The sequence below is a fragment of the Lagenorhynchus albirostris genome, chromosome 2 (assembly GCF_949774975.1).
Source record: "Lagenorhynchus albirostris chromosome 2, mLagAlb1.1, whole genome shotgun sequence".
Lineage (NCBI taxonomy): Eukaryota > Metazoa > Chordata > Mammalia > Artiodactyla > Delphinidae > Lagenorhynchus > Lagenorhynchus albirostris.
Window position 1 is genome coordinate 138,555,658 of NC_083096.1, and position 21,188 is coordinate 138,576,845.

The 21,188-nt window shown below is 39.5% G+C and overlaps 1 protein-coding gene across 1 annotated transcript in view; it reads left to right on the forward strand.

Annotated features, from left to right (window-relative positions):
• Positions 1-21,188, forward strand: part of FYB2 (FYN binding protein 2) — an 86,350-nt gene that overhangs the window by 8,547 nt on the left and 56,615 nt on the right. The window contains 2 exon segments of the mRNA XM_060141930.1: positions 4,085-4,093; positions 19,896-19,996. Of these exon segments, the coding sequence (XP_059997913.1) occupies positions 4,085-4,093; positions 19,896-19,996 (110 nt within the window).

Below are 21,188 nucleotides of genomic sequence, written 5' to 3' on the forward strand. Positions count from 1 at the left end.
AAAAATGCAGAGGGATCATTTTTCCTTGGGAGGGTCAGGCAAGTCTTTATAGAAAACATATGAGTTGTCTATTGCTACAGTAATACTGCATAATACCAACAGAACATCAACAGTATACAAAGTGACTGTGGGTTCAGCTCAGCTGGGCTGGGCTCAGCTGGTGTGGCTCACATGTTGACGACTAGACAGTTTTGCTGATACTGAGTCAGAGTGGAAGGGCATTGAAGCTTTACATGGCAGTGGGCAGGGATCCATGAAGGGGTGAAGAATAGGGGCATTAACTCAATCAACCTAACAGTGAAGAGGAAACATTTGAAATAAGTATTGAGGATAAACATCTGTTGGAAAATGTGGGAAGGTACACTATAGGCAGAGGCAGGAAGTGTGGAGTAACAAGTCTTCTTTTGGAAACTAGAACTACTTGAGTTAGAGTATAGAAAGTATAGCAAGGAATGGAAAGAAATGGGAGGGAGACAGGAACCAAATCATGGAGGATCTTGTACACTAAGGACTTGATACGATGCTCTTGTTCAACAAGGAACAGACCGAACGATGCTAGAAAAGATTCATGTGCTCTAGGAACTCCTGGTTCAGTTGTCTGTTTGAAAGAGTTCAAGGATGGCATGAGGTAGGTCAGTGGAACCGCCTTCTATGTGCATTTATATGAAAGAGGGAAAAAAATTTAGAAGGCTTGGGAGATGATTTGCACTATTTACTCAATGAACATGGGCCTCAGTATCACAGTTTGAGGGGACAATGTAATTCTGCTGTGCTCTGAGTCAGTCTTAATTCCCTCTTGCCTCAAATACTGTGAGCACCTCGGTATGATTATGAGTGTGATTCAGCACACTCATAAGCTAGTGTTCAGCTAGATATGCATTTTCCCTACAGCTTGGCTCTAAACTAAACTGACTCCTTCTCTGGCACTTTAATCATCCATTTCAACATGGGGGGCAAACTTGCTGTGATAGGCAAGTATTGGGAAACTGTCAGCCTCTAACGTGACACCCTCTTCCTAAGGGATTTACAAGGACAGTTTCACTATTCTGTCCTTTCACACTGACTTTAGAACCTAGCCTCATCTAAAATGAGACTCACTCTACTTCGGTTATGATATGGGCCATACTGCTATAAGAGTGAAAGACAAGAGATGAAGAGGCAACAGAATACTTAGGCGTGGCTTCATAGAAGGAAAAACACCTTGAGATGTATCCTGTGTGATAGGTCAGGATTAGGTAGGCTTACTTATTTGTTCCCTTTTGTGTGACTGTAAGATAGGTGAGGGCAGGGTTTTGTCCCCAGAAATAACCACATTCTTGACTGGTAGTTGGTAGATGGATGGACGGATGGACAGATGGATGGACTAAAGGACAGAGCAATGGATGGTCAGTATAGAGCTAGAACATGATTGAAAGCAAGGTGGTAGTAATAAAAAAGAGGATATAAAGAGACAAAAGAAGTATGCTGATGTGGAAAAGTAAGAGATGACATTAGATCCTGAAATACATTAAGTGCCATGCTAAGGATTTTGAATTTTATCTTGTCAATGATAAGAAATTAGCTTGAACAAGTAAATGCCATGATGCTAGGCAGCCTTAGATACAACTTCTGTGGAAACTGGCGCTTGTTTGGGAAGAACATCTTCCATGTTCATGGTATTAATTTTCAATAAAGATATTAGATTAGAAATAGAATATGTCAGATCTTATTACTGGAAGGAGTCATGGCAATTATCTAATGCAGCCAGGCCATTACAGCGTAATGTTAACAAAAATCTGGGCTTTTCATCTAAGCCTTACCATTTAACACCTATATAGTACTGGACAAATGCCTTAACCTCTGCAAACCTCAGTTTCTACTTATGTAAAATGGGATATTGATAGATCCTAACTCATGCAATTGTGGTGTTGGTTAAATGAAGTAACGATTGTAAAGTGTTTAGCACATTACCTAGCATCTAGAGAGTGCTCAATACCATTTACTTGGCTGTTATACAACCTCTCACCAAAGGCAAGAATTCATGCTCAGAACCTTAGTCTCTTCAAAAATCCTTTGATGGGGAGCTCATTGCCTGGAGAGTCCAGTGTTTTTCTTTGTTGGGCTAGATTTTATCCACTGAACATATATTTATTGAGCATCTACTATACACCAAGCCCTCTTATATACATTGAGAATACAGCAGTGTATAAAATATCTTACATGTACCCACACACACATTTGTTCGTTTGTTTATTCAAAAGTCCTTCAAGTTGGGCTGGAAAAAGAAATGACTTCCTTACTCTAGATTCCCAACCATCCCTCCAAGATCTATTCCTTGGTATTATGGATATTGTCTTTACTCCTCCTTTACATGACAGTTTTTAAAACATCTAAGGACTACTTTCTTCTCTAATCTCAAACGGTCATTGTTTTCAACCATTACTCATAAAATGGGAGTCTTTGTGTTTTCACTGTATTTCTGTGGATATATTTTGTAATCCTCTTGTTAGGAACTCAGTGCATTTAGAATAGCCATTTTTACTTCTGAACCTCTCTATATTGTGTATTAAATATAAGCAGCATTGTGTAATGGAGCAAGTACAGGTCTGGAGTCAGATTAGCGTGGGTTCAACCACTGTATTTTACACAAGTCATTCAACAGCTCAGAGTTTTCACATGTGCGTCTGTAAAGTGAACATAGTAATATTTACTTCATTGATGGTCACAAAGACTAAATGAGATAAATTATAGAAAGCATGGAGTACACAGAAGATGATCAATGAGTCTTTGTTTCTTCAACTCTTGGCCTCTCCATTTCTTCTTATCTCTGGAATATTATTATTGCATTAATGAATTGACTCTGGAGTTTATCCTTTGTCATCACTCTTTCGTGCAAACCAAGCTGGTTGGCATGCCTCTTGAATAAGCAGCTCCTATTTGTGTCTGTGAGCAAAGCAGGGTAGTCCCAGGGCAGTAAGCAGCCCTGGGTCTATGTCAGTACTTAGCAGAGTTGGCTAATATTTTATTCATTAGCTATCAATATGGGTTTTCTCCTATTAAGAAAAGTCAGAGGGTAGTCCTGAGTCGGGAAATCTCTGACTTAGACACTAAGGCAGGGAGAGGCTATTTATTTCAGGAGTAGAAAAGATTCAGACAGTACACTGTTTCTCGCGTGAGGGTCTGTGCCTGGATCTCAGGATTCCACCATATTCTCTTCTTTTAATTTTGTATTTTCATTTTGATGATCATCTTTAAAAGATAATATAAGCCTATTTTCAATCTTCTGGATGGCCTCCTTCAACCTAATACTTTGGGACATACTTTTGTGTTTGGTTTTTGATATTTCTTCCCCATGCAGAGTGGGAAACACAAGCATCTTCTAGGGCTGAGCAGATTATGTGACTATGTCTAGAACCTGTATTAGACAACCGGGAAGAATAGAACCTGGAGAATAAATGCCTTTACTAAAGCGTTCAAGTAAAATAATGATGATAACAGAGAAATTACATCGTGGCCAAATAAGATGAAGCTGTAGTCCTTATTTGAATAGTGGTAAGTGCTATAAAGAAAAAAAAATTTTATACAAGTTTTAAAGGTTACACTCCACTTACAGTTATTACAAAATATTGACTATATTCCCTTTTTTGTACAACACATTCTTGTAGCTTATCTTACACCCGATAGTTTGTAACTCCCACTTCCCCACCCATATATTGCTCCCCCCAAATGGTAACCACTAGTTTGTTTTCTATCTCTGTGAGTCTGCTTCTATAAAGAAAAAAATTTAAAGCATATTAGGATAATAACAGGGGGTTGGGAGTGAAATAAAGGAGGTGTAGGATGATCAAGAAAAGCCTCCCTGAGGTGGTGACATTTGGGCTGAGACCTGAATGATGAGGACCCAGTTATGGAAGGTCTAGAAGATGTTCCAGGAGAGGGAACAGCTGGGGCAAATTCTCAAGAACCGCCCTCTACACATTTCAAGAACCGGAACGGCAGGGAGCACAGCTAAAACACAGCGCTCTAGGGGAATGGCGGTGCTGGTTCTTGGGAACCGTGGAATGAGTTTGGATTTTGCTCTAAATGCATTGGGAAGCCAGAGGAGAGTTTTTAAGCCAGGCAGTGACATGAGCTGACATTTATTTTGTAAAGATCAATCTGGATGCTGTCTAAATACTAAATTTAGTGGAGAAGCAGGTGGAAATAGGCAGACAGCCTAGGAAGCCATTGTGACAATGAAACAATGGCAATAACATTAAAAATAGCAATCAACACTGATATGGTGTCTGTTCTAAGTATATAAATGATTCCATTTGTGACAATCTTTAAGAAGTAGATGAAGCTATTATATATTTTATAGATGAGAAAACTGAGTCACAGAGAGGCTAAGTAACTTGACACAGACAAGGGGGTAGAAATGGAGATAAAGAAATGAACGGATTCAAGTTATGTTTTAAAGGAAAGCCAGCAATTGCTGGATCAGCTGTGGGGAGTGAGATGGGAGGGAAAGAGAGGAATCTAGAACCTGTAGGTGATGTGTTGTTTCCATCCCTGTTGATATTTAACAATGTGCTTGGCACATCACCAGTGCTCAGCACAAGATGGTACTTTCCTAAAAGCTATTGGGGATTGGTTTCTATTTAACACAACAAGCATGTCTTTGTACTGTATGCATGTAACACTAGAACTTCTGAAGGCTACTTTTTAAATCGTTTGTAACTACAGTGCTGTTTCATGAATGGCTGCATTTTAGGTAGTTAATACTAGTATAGATCTGCTCCCAATGACCAACAGCAAAGTAGGCTTCTCATAATGATATCTGGAATGTGAAAATTGGCCCCAAGATCTCAGTGTGTTAAACTGAGTCACTGTGGGGCAAAAATAAAGAGAAGCACTTTTTTTTTTTTTAAGCCTGTGCCTTTATTAATTTTTAGATCCAGAACACTCTGGTGGCTTCCGCTCAAGCCACTTCAATAACTTCTTATTATCCCTTTTTAATTGGACTTTAGGGACATACCAAGGCCACTGTTCGCTCTGCCTTTCACAAGGGCAAGGGTGGTGGGAACAGTGGATTTATTTAGGTTCTCTCTCTTCTTTCATGTTTTTAAGTTTTCCTCCTTTTAAAAAAAATCACCTAAAGATTCTATTTATTGAGCACTTTTCATAGACAAAGCCTTGTGCCCTATGTTTATGTCCCACTTTCATTTTAAAACTCCCACTGCAACAACCCCATGAAGTAAGTGGTTAGTGGACTCTCTAACCATAGAGTCAGGTCAAGTAATCCAGGAAGATGCAACTGGATCAGCAGTGCCGGCGTCTGACCTGGTCAGCCCGACTCCAGAGCACAGCCTCCCAGGTGTCTTACTGTGGATTCGCATGGGACTCTTACCTGTGACAAAAGAGGGCAAGGTTTAAGAGACTCCTGGCCTCCTTGTTTTTTGTTTGGTAATTGACAAATATTTACAGCATCTCATGTGTGGCATAGCTGTGGATTCACCCCTCACGCTGTCCTCATTGCCTGTTGTCCAGTTCTTTCTAATTAAAAATGAGTTTGTGGATAAAATGGAAATAAAATTATATATAAAAAAACAGACTTGTGGCCTTAGGATTTCATTTTCTCTTTGCAGAAAGATCTGTGTGAGGGAGGCTGGCTACAGTGGGAAGTGTTTAGAGTCAAGCAGTGCCTTCTCTCTTTGGTAGCATTCAGTTGATAAGGAAAAGGTCATGATTTAGGAAGAAATCAGACAATCACGAGTTGTAGACTTGGAGCCTTTTTTTTGTACATAGGTATATTCAGAAAACTTGAGTGAAAACTAATCTTTGGTTACTGGGCACGTCCTGGGCATTGCTCAGCCCTTTATTTATATCTGTTAGACACATTTGAACCCCATAACCATTTTAAGAGGGCAAAACTAATATTCCCGTCTTGTAGAGGAGAAACCACGAGCTCAGAGACATTTCATGACTTGACCTAAAGTATAAGATAATACAGCGCTTATCCAGGTTGTGAACTCAGAACTGTGTGTTTATAAATATTTTCAACCACAGTGTCCTGTGTCAAAAGTTTTTCAACATGAGGGATTTTGGGACATTTCTGTTAGACTGTAAACTCAGTGAGGCAATGGATCATGTCTTTTTCACCTTTGTTTCCCCAGGAAGTAGACATGCAAGTAATAATGATGTATAACTAAGTAGGTGATGGACCAATGGAGTGACAGATAAACAGACTGATGGGGAGAAGGATGGACAGATAGAATGAATTACCCTCTATGGACTTTGATATAACTAGACATTCCAAGACTCTATCTGTATATTTTGCATTGATTGTCCATGCGATATCATATCCTTCTAATTTAAACAAAGCCGAATAAGGAGGATGATCTGACCTCTTCATTTGCCCTTGTGTATCACGTAAGGGTTCCTGCCGTATGAAGATGTGGATTTACATGAAATCCTCTCTCTTCTCTTCTCCTTTTTAGTCTAGCGTCCAGCAAGTGACACTCCGCCAACAAGCTTTTCCTTATTATTTTAGCCCTCTCTCCTCTCTTCCCTCTCTTCTGCGGACCCATTACACTCTGAATTAACTATTGATATTTATTTAATCAAACTAATCATTGAGAACTTCACCTCCATTTTACATTTAGAATAAAATTTTAAAATCCCAAACTCTTTACAAGGGCCAAGAAGGTCCCGTCATTCTGGCTGCCCTTTACTCCTCTCCTAACCTCCTCTTTCCCTTGTTCACTGTCTTCAGCCCACTGGCCTTTTGGCTTCTCTGCAGATACAACAAGCATGTTCTTCCCAGGCAGAAATACTTGCTTTTTCCTTTGTATAGAGTGGCCTCTTCCCAGATCTTCACCTGATGACTCCTCATCATGCAGGATTTGTTCGATTGTTCATTCATTCAATTAATCTTTTTTGCACCTCGAGTATGTGCCAGACATCATTTAGATGCTGGTAATCCAACAGAAAACAAAAGAGTCTCTGCCCTCATGACGCATACATTTCAGCTGGGAAGAAAAATAAATATGCAAGTGATGGTATAACGTAAGGTAATGATAAATGCTGAAATGTCAGCCTCCCTGACTATAGCTCATGTTTCCTCTCCCAAGATACTATCTATTCCATATATAAGGCTGCTTTATTTTTCTGTTAGTATTTATTAATGCTTCCAATGATAATATTTATCCTAGTTATTTATTTTCTGTGTTATTTGAGACCATGAGAGTCTTGAGTTCAAGGACCTTGGCTCTCATTTGCCTTTATATTCTAGAACAGTGCCTGGCACAGAGGAGCTCAATGAAAAAATTAATGATATGACACCATCTACCTGTCCATCTAGTAGGAGTTTTCAGTATTTCTGTGAGCATCAGAGGAGCACCCAGATCACTGGAGCCTGTAGTGTTAGTCACTGGGGACCCAGCAGTGAGTGATACAGTATAAGACCCCAGAGTAAAAGAGACAATTAAACTCATAAAAGTAATGAAATAATTTAAAGATTTACGACAACTATTAAGAATGGTATAAAGCAAAGAATTATGATAGACGGAAACAGGCGGGGAAGAGGGCTCTCGGGAAAAGGTAGCAGGAGAAGGACTTTCTTGAAGGTGATGTCTGTCGACTGAAAAAAAATGCACAACCTAAAAGCTGAGAATTGTGTTTTATTTGGCGGACTTGTTGAGGACTGAAGCCGGGCTGACAGCCTCTCAGATAGCTCTGAGAGACTGTTCCAAAGAGGTAAGGGAAGAGCCAGGGTATAGAAGAGTTTTGCAAACATCAGGTAGTTGAACATCAAAATATTTCTACTAATTAAAGGAAAAACAAAAATCTCAAGTGAATGAATTTAGTGCTTTTCTGTATGGGAAGGTGCAAGAGCCTGGGTTCATTGAAATTGTTCCTTTGATATGCACCTTAACTTACCTAAGGCCAGAATCCTGTTTTCTCCATCTTTAATCCTCTCAGGGTCCACAGTCAGGAAGTGGGTGGGGGTGGGGCGGGGTGCAGTGGCCTGATGGCCGCAACATCATTTTTTTTACTGATACAGCAGGTGACTTTCTTCGTCCACACATCTAAGGTGAGACCTCGTGGTTGAGAGGCAGCTGGCCATACAGGAGCATTCCAGGAAGCAGGAACAGTATTTGCAAAGTCCTTGAGGTAGGAGAGAGGATAGTGTCTTTGCAAAACAGAAAGGAGGCCAGTGTGCTTAGAGTGTAATGAGGGAGGGAGAGGGTGGCAGGACAGGGGTTTGGAGAGGTTACTAAGAATGAGATCGTAAAGGTGAAGCGTTTGATGGTTTTGTTGTTGTTGTTGTTGTTGTTTTTGGTACACGGGCCTCTCACCGTTGTGGCCTCTCCCGTTGCGGAGCACAGGCTCTGGACGCGCAGGCTCAGCGGCCATGGCTCATGGGCCCAGCCGCTCCGTGGCATGTGGGATCCTCCCGGACCGGGGCACGAACCTGTGTCCCCTGCATCGGCAGGCGGACTCTCAACCACTGCGCCACCAGGGAAGCCCTGTTGTTGTTTTTAATTAAGAATCGCAAGCAGAATTGTGACAAGGTCTGTTATCTTTTAAAAAAAATTTTTTTAAACATCTTCATTGGAGTATAATTGCTTTACAATGGTGTGTTAGTTTCTGCTTTATAAGAAAGTGAATCAGCCATACGTATACATACATCCCCATATCCCCTCCCTCTTGCGTCTCCCTCCCACCCTCCCTATCCCACCCCTCTAGGTGGTCACAAAGCACCAAGCTGATCTCCCTGTGCTATGCGGCTGCTTCCCACTAGCTATCTATTTTACACCTGGTAGTGTATATATGTCCCTGCCACTCTCTCACTTCGTCCCAGATTACCCTTCCCCCTCCCAGTATCCTCAAGTCCATTTTCTACATCTGCGTCTTTATTCCTGTCCTGCCCCTAGGTTCATCAGAACCATTTATATTTTTTAGATTCCATATATGTTAGCATATGGTATTTATTTTTCTCTTTCTGACTTACTTCACTCTGTATGACAGACTCTAGGTCCATCCACTACAAGTAACTCAATCTCGTTCCTTTTTATGGCTGTGTAATATTCCATTGTATATATTTGCCACATCTTCTTTATCCATTCATGTGTCGATGTAAGTTATCTTTTTAAAAGATCATCCTGGCTGCTGTGTGGAGAATAGACTGTAGAAGGACCAGAGAAAATAACACTTAGTGCTTTAAAGAACAAGTGGGAGTTTGTGAAAAGGACATTGGAGGTTAGGACATTACAAGCAGGGGAACCACACATACAAAAGCACAGAGGCAGAAAACCTCCTGGTATGTCCAGGAATCACAGATAATTTGACATAATTGGAATGTATAGTGGTAGCGTGTATACAAGGCAGTGTAGCATGTAATAACAGTTCAACAAATGCTGGCTGAATAATAGAATGGACTTAGATGGTTCTTAGCTTGCGACTCTATTATATTTGATCTGTTTTTTGTTAGTTTCCAGATCCTTGGGTGTAGTTTACCTCCCTGTCTAAATTATAAATTCTTTGAAAGCAGAGGGAGAATCAAATACTTCTTTCTTACCAGCTACATAAATGAAATTTGTTTAAATCGAATGACATAGCAATACTTGAAAACGAGAAGATCCAGGGAGTGTGTTATAAGGAGTTAAGAGCATAGAATTTGGGGTCAGGTCAGATAGCCTTGGGTTTATATTTTAAGCACCACAGTCTCTGTGTGATCTTAGGAGAGTTATTTAATATCTCTGGGCCTCCTATTTCTTCACATGGGAAAATGGAGAAATCAATAAATCCTACCTTTTAGGGTTGCTGTGAGGATTGAGATAAATATCTATAATTCTACAAAGTACCCAGCAATGTTGTAAACACTTGATAAACGGTAGCGATTTGTCGTGTGTTTCAAGTAGCAGGGTTTGTCTGTAACGAGGTGTAGGGCTACAGGAAGCAGCTGGGAGTCAGGAGGCTGGTCTCCTAGGAAAGTCTGCCAGCAGCTCAGAGGGTGACCTTGCCTTCTCCTTCTTAAAACAAATGCTCTCAGATATGATGGTGCACTTCAAAGCAGATACCCTGAAATTTGAAATTCAGATATTTTAAAGCTTGAGCTTAACAATGAAAATGAGGGCTTGAGGTTATCTTTTGTTCATGCTGTGGAAGTTGCTGCTGGATTATTGAGAAATTGCTTTCATGGTTGCATTAGTAGAAGTCAGGGTGCTTCTAAAGAGTCATTCCTAAGTTCAGCAGTGATTTCATAGATTCTGCCTTAACCTCAAAATACAGGTTAAGTAATACTGTTCTCTTATAGATGATAATGTCAGGCATAGAGAAGTATAGTAACTTCCTTCTCACATGTTCCCAATATAAGTGACTATTATATAGAGGAATTGATCTGTGAAACCATTGGATCAGCCTAATGATATTTTGAAAAATATCATCCCAGACTCACTTGTTAGCTCCTTGACTTTCACCATCAACCTGGGCTTCATCATTTTCATTGTAGTTTCTCCTTGGTTCTAGAGTGACTAGTAGTTTAGAGGAAAAGAGCATGGACTAGGAATTAGGAGGCCTGGTTTCTGGACCCACAGTGGTGCTACCTTGGGCAAGTACTGAATATCTCCAAGCTTTAGTTTCCACATGTGTAAAATGCCTTATAGTGCTACTGAGAGGATTCAAGGAGAGAACATACATAACATTAGCATGAATAGAGTTTGGTCAAAGGGGGAATGAGGGCGTGTGAGTTAATGAATGGAAATCTCAGATCTTCTGTACTTTCCCGTCTTCAGCACATGTGATTGTTTCTCATCATGGCTTTGCTTCGTAGTTTGTTTTGTCGTCTGGGGGCCTCTCTGCTGTGTGTGCCAATGACCTCCTCCTGTGGTGGCTTCCATGGCAGTGGAGCTGCTCATGCTGTGTTTGGCTTCCACTGGCACTTCCCTTCCCTTCCGAGACGGTCTCCAGCAGAGTGGTTAGGGCTCCAGATTCTGGACTCAGGTATCTGGCTTTCAATCTCTGCTCTGCCGCTTACGACTCTGTGACCGTGGATCGTGCCTCAGTTTTCTCATCTGAACGTGGAAAGAATGACAGTATCTTCATAGGTTCAAATGAGAATCAAACAAATTGATACGTACACTTGAAACAGTGCCTGGCACTAGTAAGTGTGTAATAATTATTAGCTATCATCATTGTTGCCACGCCCTCCTTTTGAATGAGATCAATGGTTTGACAAAGTAGCTTCAGGGTTAGTAATACTCCCGAAACTGGGATCACTTTAACAACATTTACTTGGTCATTGTATTAGTCAGGGTTCTCCAGAGAAACAGAACCAGTAGTAGCACATATATTTTATATACTTATATATTACATATTAGATTGTATATATTACATATATAATATTTATTTAATCATTAAGTATGAGGAATTAGGGACTTCCCTGGTGGTTCAGTGGTTAAGAATCCGCCTGCCAATGCAGGGGACACGGGTTCGAGCCCTGGTCCGGGAAGATCCCACATGCCACGGAGCAACTAAACCCGTGCGCCACAACTACTGAACCTGCGTGCCACAACTACTGAAGCCCGCACGCCTAGAGCCTGTGCTCCGCAACAAGAGAAGCCACCACAATGAGAAGCCCGCGCACTGTGGCGAAGAGTAGCCCCCGCTCGCCGCAGCTAGAGAAAGCCCGTGTGCAGCAATGAAGACCCAATACAGCCAAGAAATAAATAAATAAGTTAAAAAAAAAAAAAGAAGGATGAGGAAATGGCTTACACAGTTATTGAGGCTAAGAAGTCCCATGATCTGCCATCTATAAGCAGGAAAGCCAGTGGTGTAATTCCAAGTCCAACAGCCTGAGAACCAGGGGAGCCAATGGTGTAAATCCTAGTCCAAGGCAGGAGAAGATGAGTTGACATGTCCCAGCTCAATAAGTGAGGCAGGAAAAATTGAGCGAATTCTTTGCTTCTGCTTTTGTTCTGTTCAGACCCTCAGTGGCCTGCATGATGCCTGCTCGCATTAGGGAGGGCAATCTGCTCTGCTGAGCCCACTGATGCAAATGCTGACTTCCTCCAGAAACACCCTCCAGACACATCAGAAATAATATTTATCAGGACACCCTGTGGCCACATAAAATTAACCATCCCAGTCGTCGTACTTTTATGGCCCTTTATAGAAAGAATTGGGTTATCCATTCATGAATTGGGAACAAAGAAATACCTACTGCCCAGGGCTGAATGACATTGGAGGCCTTGTATATGTTGTTTGTTGTTGCTGTTGGTTGTAGACGTCATAGTAGAATCCGTAAGGTTATGAAACATGCAATAGTAGAATTAGGCCTGCATACAAACGTGTATACATGTGTATATGCATAAACATATATATGATTCATAAAATATAGGCATGATATACAAAGATGTGTATGCAGAGGTGTGTGTGTGTTCTGTAAAAATGGTAGAAGTGGGAGAACTGGTGGTAGAGGTGGGAGAACTTGAAGTCCAAGTGGTCGATGTGTGTAGAGGTGGAAGTGGTAGTAAACGTAGTAGTGCAAGTGGAAGTAGTGAACTCTTTGTGCCAAGCACTGCACTAAGCACAGCATAATGTACGTCACCTCATCCTCATAAAAAAGAGGATTAAAGGAAGAAGTGACTTGGGTCCAATTACCAATCCAGGATCATAGCCAGGTGAAGCTGAGATTCAACCCCACACCTCTCTTTCCATAGCCTGTGTCTCCTTATAAGCATTCTGCTCAACTGCTTCATCTTTAACCACTATCTTATATGTAGAAGACAGAGGTTGGAATAGCTTTAAATCCTTTAAAATTTCTCGTGCATTTTTGTGAACCTGGCATGAATGCATTTTGAGATCGATTGTAGATAGAATGGATGCCATTTTTTAAAGTCTAATTATCAGTTATTTGATTCAAAAGTGAATTCTTTTTTTTTTTTTTTTTTTTTTGCGGTATGTGGGCCTCTCACTGTTTTGGCCTCTCCTGCTGCGGAGCACAGGCTCCGGTCGCGCAGGCTCAGCAGCCATGGCTCACGGGCCTAGTCCCTTCGCGGCATGTGGGATCTTCCCGGACCGGGGCACGAACCTGTGTCCTCTGCATCGGCAGGTGGACTCTCAACCACTGCGCCACCAGGGAAGCCCAAGAGTTAATTCTTTCATTCAAGAATTTCTTAAGTGAAAAGCCTATGGGGAGAGTAGTCTTACAAGAAGTATTTGTTGGAAACAGGAACTTTCCCAGTTTGGGACTTTGAGTAATTGAGAAATCGGATGGTCTCATCCTTCCTTGTCACCAGGAACCTGTGGAATGTCACAGAGAGCAGCTGCTGGCTAAGCTACAAGTGTTCTTCCTGTTTCCAGAACATGTGGGCCATTGACATAAATGGAAGAAGCTGGATTTTTCAACTTAGGTCCACACCCCTAATAAAACAAATGCAAAAGCCTCACTGGTTTTGCTGTTCAAGTCTCAATCGTTCTACTTTAACGCAAGCTCTTTAGATTTTCCAGAACTGTCCCATTGAAACTTTTCGACTCACCCTCATGCAGTGTGGCACAGGAGAAGATAAGAAAGGAAACGTACCCGTCAGGCATTTTCACATGTTAACTCAGTTATTCGCCCATCAAACTGCCAATGACCCTATGAAGAAATGAAGACTCAGAGGAGCTAACTGTTCGAGGCCACACGACCAATGAGAGGTGGATGGGATGAATCTAGGGACAGTGCCCAACACGTGGTAAACCCTCAACAAATAGCACCTAATCCTGTCATGAACAATTTCTCTGTTTGACCAAATGAGCAGATGTTTGAATGAGCTGCGTGAGCTGCTTCCCTAGCATGTACAGTCTGATACAGAGGTTGACGAATTATTTTCTCCAAAGGAAGGCGGTAGCCCAGGGGTGGACATGGCAAGTGGAAACAACCACAAGGGGAGTTCACAAGTCTGTGTTTTAGCCAGAGAGACCCCTAGTTGTTCATAAATCTATTTTGAAGTTAGGTTTCCAAGCGTCCAAACACAATTAGAAAATACCTGCTTTTGTAAATCATCTGTAACATTTCCATTGCATTTATGGAGCTCTTGTTTCTCCAGGAACGTGGATATTGTTGAAGATATCATTAAGAAACATTCGTGTTTTATTATGTAATATTTAAATTACTAGAGGTTTTCTATAAGAAAGTCAGAAAAGATAGAAACTGATGCTATGCCAGTAATAAAAGGAACTTTCCAAAATGCAAACCTCAACACTTCTTTTTTAAAATACTGTAATTTTGATAATATAATAAAATTACTAGCCCAATTTTGGTGAGATGCCTATATACAGAGGGCAAATATTTCATTCAGTATCTATAATATACCTTTAAAGTAGATTTTATTATTACTGTTGTATAGAGTAGGAAACTGGGGATTTAAGGTATTTATTCAATACTTTAAAACTAGAAAATGGAAGAGATAGGACTCAAATTCATAAGTCTGACCCCAAGCTCCGAGTTTGTCCGTAATTCTGTGTTACCTCCCAATTACGTCTGAAGTCCTGGAGACATGAATGTTTTAATAAATGTGGAAACAATGAAATTGAAGCATAGATGTATTTAAATTATAGAGTTATTTCTTCCCAGCAATCCAAGTTCATTATATTGACCCATGTTATATTAAGTCAAGGTAGATCTCGGATCTGTTTTTTTTTTTTTTTTTTTTTTGTGGTATGTGGGCCTCTCACTGTTGTGGCCTCTCCCATTGCGGAGCACAGGCTCCGGAGGCACAGGCTCAGAGGCCATGGCTCACGGGCCTAGCCGCTCCACAGCATGTGAGATCCTCCCGGACCAAGGCACGAACCCGTGTCCCCTGCATCGGCAGGTGGACTCTCAACCACTGCGCCACCAGGGAAGCCCCTCAGATCTGATTTTAATGGACCAGGAAAAAGATAAAAGACATCCTCAGGTAACAAAAAGGGAAGTTTAAATACACGTACAATATCTTTTTTCCCTTTCAACATTAATCCTGGGACTGCGTCTCTACAAAGACAGTTGATCTGAAAGATGACTTTTTTTTTTACATTCTCTTGAAATTCTTTCAGATCATCTGAAGTCAGATATTTATTCATTTCTGACAAAAATAGTCCAAGAAATTGATTACACATCTTCTTTCAATATTTCCGCAAATTGTTTCTTATTAATAAAGTTAATTTACCGTAGACACATTGAGATTGTTAGGCCATTGGAGCATAAGATGTATGGCATAGTCTATAATTTAAGAACGTTTCTCTGGATTATTTCATGGAGGGGGAGGGGAACAAAAGGATGAGGGGAGAAATTACTGGTGCATCAGAGTTCATATTTTTCCTCTTCAGCAAAATGAACTACTCATATACGTCTTTTAAAATATTACAGATTGTGAAAAAAAACCCTGAAATATTCAAAGTGGTCAAACATAGATGGGAGAACAGTTGGTGGAATATGCTTATAAAATAAATAGAGGGAAAAAAGTAAAGAGAACTCCAACCTTTTCATTGTCTATAACAACTATAAGAATATGGGGAAAATCAGGAAGATTACCAAAATGCAAAGAGCTCACTAGTGTGAAGGTGGGAGAATTATGGGTGATTTTTTTTTTCTCTCTTTCCTATCCACAGTTGGGGTGAAGAAGTGATTTTTCATTTGCTGTGGATACAGTTGAAGTCCCCTTTGTTTCATTCCCTAGTCCCATTTCTCATTCTTTCTTCCCAGTTGGAGGCAACTCCAACTGTGAATGTTGGAGTGAATCCAGTTAGGGTATTGCTTATTCTTCAGCTACAAACTCAGATATCTGTTAAAGATACAGGATTTTATAGTTTTGTATAAACAGCATCTCATTTTATCCTTCTGAAACTTGAATTTTTTCAAAGCTGTTTTCATATTCTATCTATGATGATGCATGTATGTCTAGTTTATTCATTATAATTGCATATTGTATATGTTTCATCATATGAATGTATCACAATTTGTATATTTTCTTACTGAGGGACATTTAGATTGTTTTATATTTTCACCTTTTCAAATGATACTGCAATGGTAATCCTCATGTATTTCCAGGTGAATATAAGCAAGTTTCACTAGGTTATTTACCTAAAGTAGAATTGCTAAACAATAGTAAATAAGGAGCTTCAGTTTTACTAGATATTGAAAAATTGTCTCCCAAAATGGCTGTGTCAATTCATACTCTCAAACCCGTGTAAAGAGTTTCTGTTTCTCCATGTTCCTGCCAAATGTGATGTTATTTTCCAATTTGGGGATTCTTGCTGAATTGTTGGATATGAACCAAATTCTCATTGTCTTCACTCCATTTCCCTGTTGACTATAAGGTTGCATATTTACTTCTATAAACTATTCCTTTTTTCTCTTCTGTGATGTCTATCATATCCTTTTGTCCAATTTTCTATGGATTTGTTTTTTTTTCCTATTTCAGGAGTTCCCAACAGAGTTTACATATCAGCTGAAGTTTATTACACTTTGCCATTAAGTGTGCTATTTGTTAGTATTTAATCTAGTTAAGAGAGTTATCTATGTGAAATGCTTTTTTGCATCTATTAAAATAATTTGGGTTTTTTTCCTCTCTTACTGTTTCAGTGTGATTAGTTGCAATAATTTGCATCAGATAGATTTTCTGATGTTGAGCCATCATTGAAGTCTTGGAATAAATTTTAGTTATTCTTGAGTTAATTTTAATACTGACTAATTCATTTATTTAGTATTTAGTGAGTTTGGGCTAAAATTTCTTAAGTGAAATTGAGCTTTATTTTTATTTTATTGTTTGGTCATTTTGTGGTTTTCATATCAAAATTACACTATCCTCTGAAAATGAGTAGGGTAGCTTTTCTGTTTTTCTATCCCCTGAAACTTTGCTAAAAGTTGCCCATAAAACTACTTAGCAGACGAAAAGGAGAGAGGTGACCCGAGTGTGGAGGCGGGTGTGTGTACTATTGATTCAAGCCCTTTGATGGTTTATTGGCTTATCTGTCTTTCTAGTTCTTCTTCAGTCACTGTGGTAATTTTATATTTCCCTGTTAATTTGCCAAATTTCCCTAAATTTTCAAGTTTATTGGCAGAGAGCTGATCTTAACATTTTCTTAGATTTCTGAAAATCTAAAACTAACTTTAGTTTTGTCCCCTTTCGTACCTGTGATTTACGTATGTGTGTGTGTATGCGTGCACACGTGTGTAACTTCTCTCATTTTCTTGATCAGTCATGCTAAAGTATGGTCTAATATTTATATACCTACTTAAGCTCTCTTTTGGATAGTTTGTTTTGCATCTCTTTCTCCATACATTGATATGGGAGCTTTGGTTTGCCTGGTGGTTTTGAGCTGCATTAGCAAGATTTTTACAACGTCCTGTCAGATACTCTCCATTTTTATTGGAGTAGACTAATCTATGTACATTTATTGTGATTCTTGATCGATTTGGACTTTTTCCCATTATATTTTATGTTTTAAATGTACTATGCAATTCCCTTACATGCATTGTTTTCCTTTTCTGCCTTCTTGTTTAATATTTAAGCTTTCTCATTGAATATTTTCCTTCTACCAGTTGAGAAGTTAAATATTCTATTTCTGTTCCTTTTAGTAATTACAATTAAAGGCATCCATAATTAACCAAGTCTAATGATAATCAAAATCTCTATCCTGCTCCTAAATAATACCTAAGAATAACTCCCATAGCCCTCTTTCACAATCTTCCATATTATTATTTAGTATTTTAAGTCTATTTTATTCTTAAACTTCTACAAATTAGTTATTTTTTACAGTCAGTATTTATTTAGATTTACCAATAGCTTTATTAATTTCTTTGATCACCATTGTTTCTTATATGATATTCCATTACTAGTTCAGTTTCATTCGATGTTTTCAGCAAGGATCTGCGAGCAGTAAGTACACGTATCTGTACTCTGAAAATGTCTTTGTTTCTCTCTCGCCCTTGAATGATAGTATATCTGGAGAGGATTTTACATTGACAGCTATCTTAGCTCATTGCCTTAAGATATCCACAATCCCCAGCATCTGTTGTTGCTAATGAGAAGTCCATTGCCAGTCTGACTGCTATTCCTTTTAGATAATCTGTCTTTTCTCTCACACAACTTTTACATTTTTTTCTTTCACTTGTTCTGATTTATTAAAAACTGTATACCTGTGGATTTATTATTAAAGCTGCTTCAATAGATAGATTTATTTCCCTTTTCAATATTAATGTCTTAGCTATTATCGTTTGAATATTGGCTCCCTTTCATCATCTTCTTTCTTTTTTGCTCTTAGAATCCCTTGTATATATAGATCGGACTTTCTCATTCTATCCTCCCTACTGTGAGCTCTCTTTTAATACTTTCCATCTCTTAATCTCTCTGTGCTACATGCTAGGTGACTTCCTCAGGTCTAACTAATTCACCAGGTTCTCTCTTCTGCTGTGTCTAGTCTACTTTTCAACTTCTACATTTTTATTTCAAAAACTATATTTAATGAAATATTGCCATTTGCAATAACATGGATGGACTTGGAGGGTATGATGCTAAGTGAAATAAGTTAGGCAGAGAAAGACAAATACTGTATGTAATCACTTAAATGTGGAATCTAAAAAATAAAACTAGTGAATATAACAAAAAAGAAGTAAATTCACAGATATAGAGAACAAAATAGGGGTCACCAGTGGAGAGAGAGAAGTGGAAAGGGGCAAGATAGGGGTAGGGGATTAAGAGATACAAACTACTGTGTATAAAATAAATAAGCTATGAGGATATATAGTACAACACAGGGAATATAACCAATATTTTATCATAACTATAAATGGAATATAACCTTTAAAAATTGTGAATCACTGTGCTGTACACCTGAAACTTATGTAATATTGTACATCAGTTATACCTCAATTTAAAAATTAATTTAAAAAAACTATATTTATGATTTCCATAACTCCTATCCTGCCCCCAAATCTATATTTTTTTCACACTCTGTTGTTTTTCCTAATGGCTTTTATTCCTCACGTTATTTCTTTGAACACTTAAAACATGCTTATTTTAATGTCACTTTCATATCATTCTAATATTTAATTCTCTCATTCGTTACATCTTCTGACTACCTATGGTGGTTCATCTCCTTGTGTGATTTGCACTTTTTCATTATACACTTGTTTTGAGTGGGAGTTGTTTCCTTTGGAAACCATAGGTGCCATGGGTGTGGGAGCATGTTTACAGAACGATTTCAGACTTCCTTTACAAGGCAGGTTGGGGGTGGATTTCAAGTAGCAGTTTTGGCTTTGTGTCTCAGAAATACATAGATCGTATGCATCTAGAACCCCTACTCGGTGCTGGGTTGTAGAGTTTCTGCCTTCTCGTGGGTGACTCTCTGAGCTCCAGTGGCCCTGGTCAGATAGCAAACTTCCCTGTTTGCTCCCTGGGAGAGTGCACAGTTATTTTTTAGAATTAATTTTAGAGATGGGATGGCATTTTGTGACCCTGGACCTTATTCTTTTAGCTCAGTTCCAGCTTCCCATTCAGGTGAGGCCTGTGGCTCACACTGAACTTAAATCCCCAGCCATCAAATCCCCAGCCACCCAATCAGTGAGATCTTTCTTTGATCCCAATTTCCCATGGAGTACCTTGGATGCAATTCTCACTGATATCTTTAATTGTAAGTTTCCTCTTTATGTCTGGCACCTGGGGAATTTTACCTTATTGATTTCTAGGTTAGTTATGGGTTCTTGTTATAATTCTTTGCATCGTTATACTTCATCCAGAATTCCTCTGTATTTAAAGTGGGGGTGGAATGCCTTCCATGTCTGTTTAGGTCACCATATGGACCAGACTTACTTATATTATTTCTCTAATGAGGAAAAAAATACCCAAAGTTTGAAAATATGTTTTAAAAATGTTTTGCTTTAAGTAACTCTTTTCCTCCACACTTCTCAGTGCTGAATTTGAAGAACCACATAATTCTGAGGCAACAATTTCCTGTCTGAGACACTCCAGCAACTCCATTAACCTGTGCACCACAGAAGAGATGGCTGATTGTAAGTCTGCTAAGCCAATTAATATTGTAACCCTGTATGGAATGAAAATGTGTCCAAACTGGTATTTTCCCCCCAGCTAACTCTAAGTTTAACAATTCACAGCCATGTTGCTTTACTATCCCATTTCCTTTTATTTTTTCCTTGTCTAGTCTCTTAAAAATATAAATAAACCCAGTTGGACATCAAGGCTATCTCCCAGCCCTAGTGCTGCCTTCTCTCTACCCTCTTCTATTCTCTCCTTCACCAATCTGCTTAGATGCTTTGCCTTTTGTAGATACGTGGGAGGGAAAATCAAGATATGGCGATTCATTTTTCTTCCTTCTCCTCCCATGGAAACGTCATCTCTTTTCTCGTGGTGTCTGACTTGAAGTCCCCTGGTAACTCAGTGTGTGGAGAGGGAGATAAGGGACTGTGGGAATGAGGTCCTTTTGTTTAGCCTGAATAGAAGCAGAGGATTCGTTAAAAGGATCTGACCACTCGTTCCGAGTTAAGTCTTCCGACAAAGCTCAGAACTTTCAGTGAAAAAAGAGAACCCCTCAGCCAAGATGATGAAGAAGCAGGGACTCACAGCATTTCTACAGGTTTCTATATCTTTGTTCTGCCTATAGGATCAGCCAATTTTCTACAAAAGGCATAAATATTAGTGCTGGAATAAACAGTAGTATTTATGGAGCCTGTACTATGGGCCACAGTTCTATGTCACGACCTCTGTGTACATCCCTTTTGATCTAGAGGTTGTATTAACCCACTTTTAGAGACAGAAAACTGAAGATCAGAGAGATTGAGTTGCATAAGGTCACACAAGTGATACACGGTAGGGCTGTAATGTGCAACGGTTCAGACTGCCTCTAAGATCCATGCTCTTTCCACAATTTTACGCTGCTTCTCAGTCAAGAATGTTGACTTCCCTGAAAGGAGAGTTAGAGAGAGATCCTCTGCTACAACCTCTTTATTGTATAGACAAGAAGCCCAGGGCTCTGGGAGAGGAAGTCATTTGCCTGGGATCACACGCTTAGGAAGTTCACAGGTAACAGTTAGAACCCGTTGAAATTTCCCTCCCCTCTCCTGGGAAGTAAGGGGTTGAAGAACTCCTGGAAAAAGTCTCTCCTAGACTGGGAAAACTCTAGGTTCTCCCATTTGGCTTGTAAAGTACTAGACATAAGAAGCAGGACTCCTGTCCCCATCAACCCAG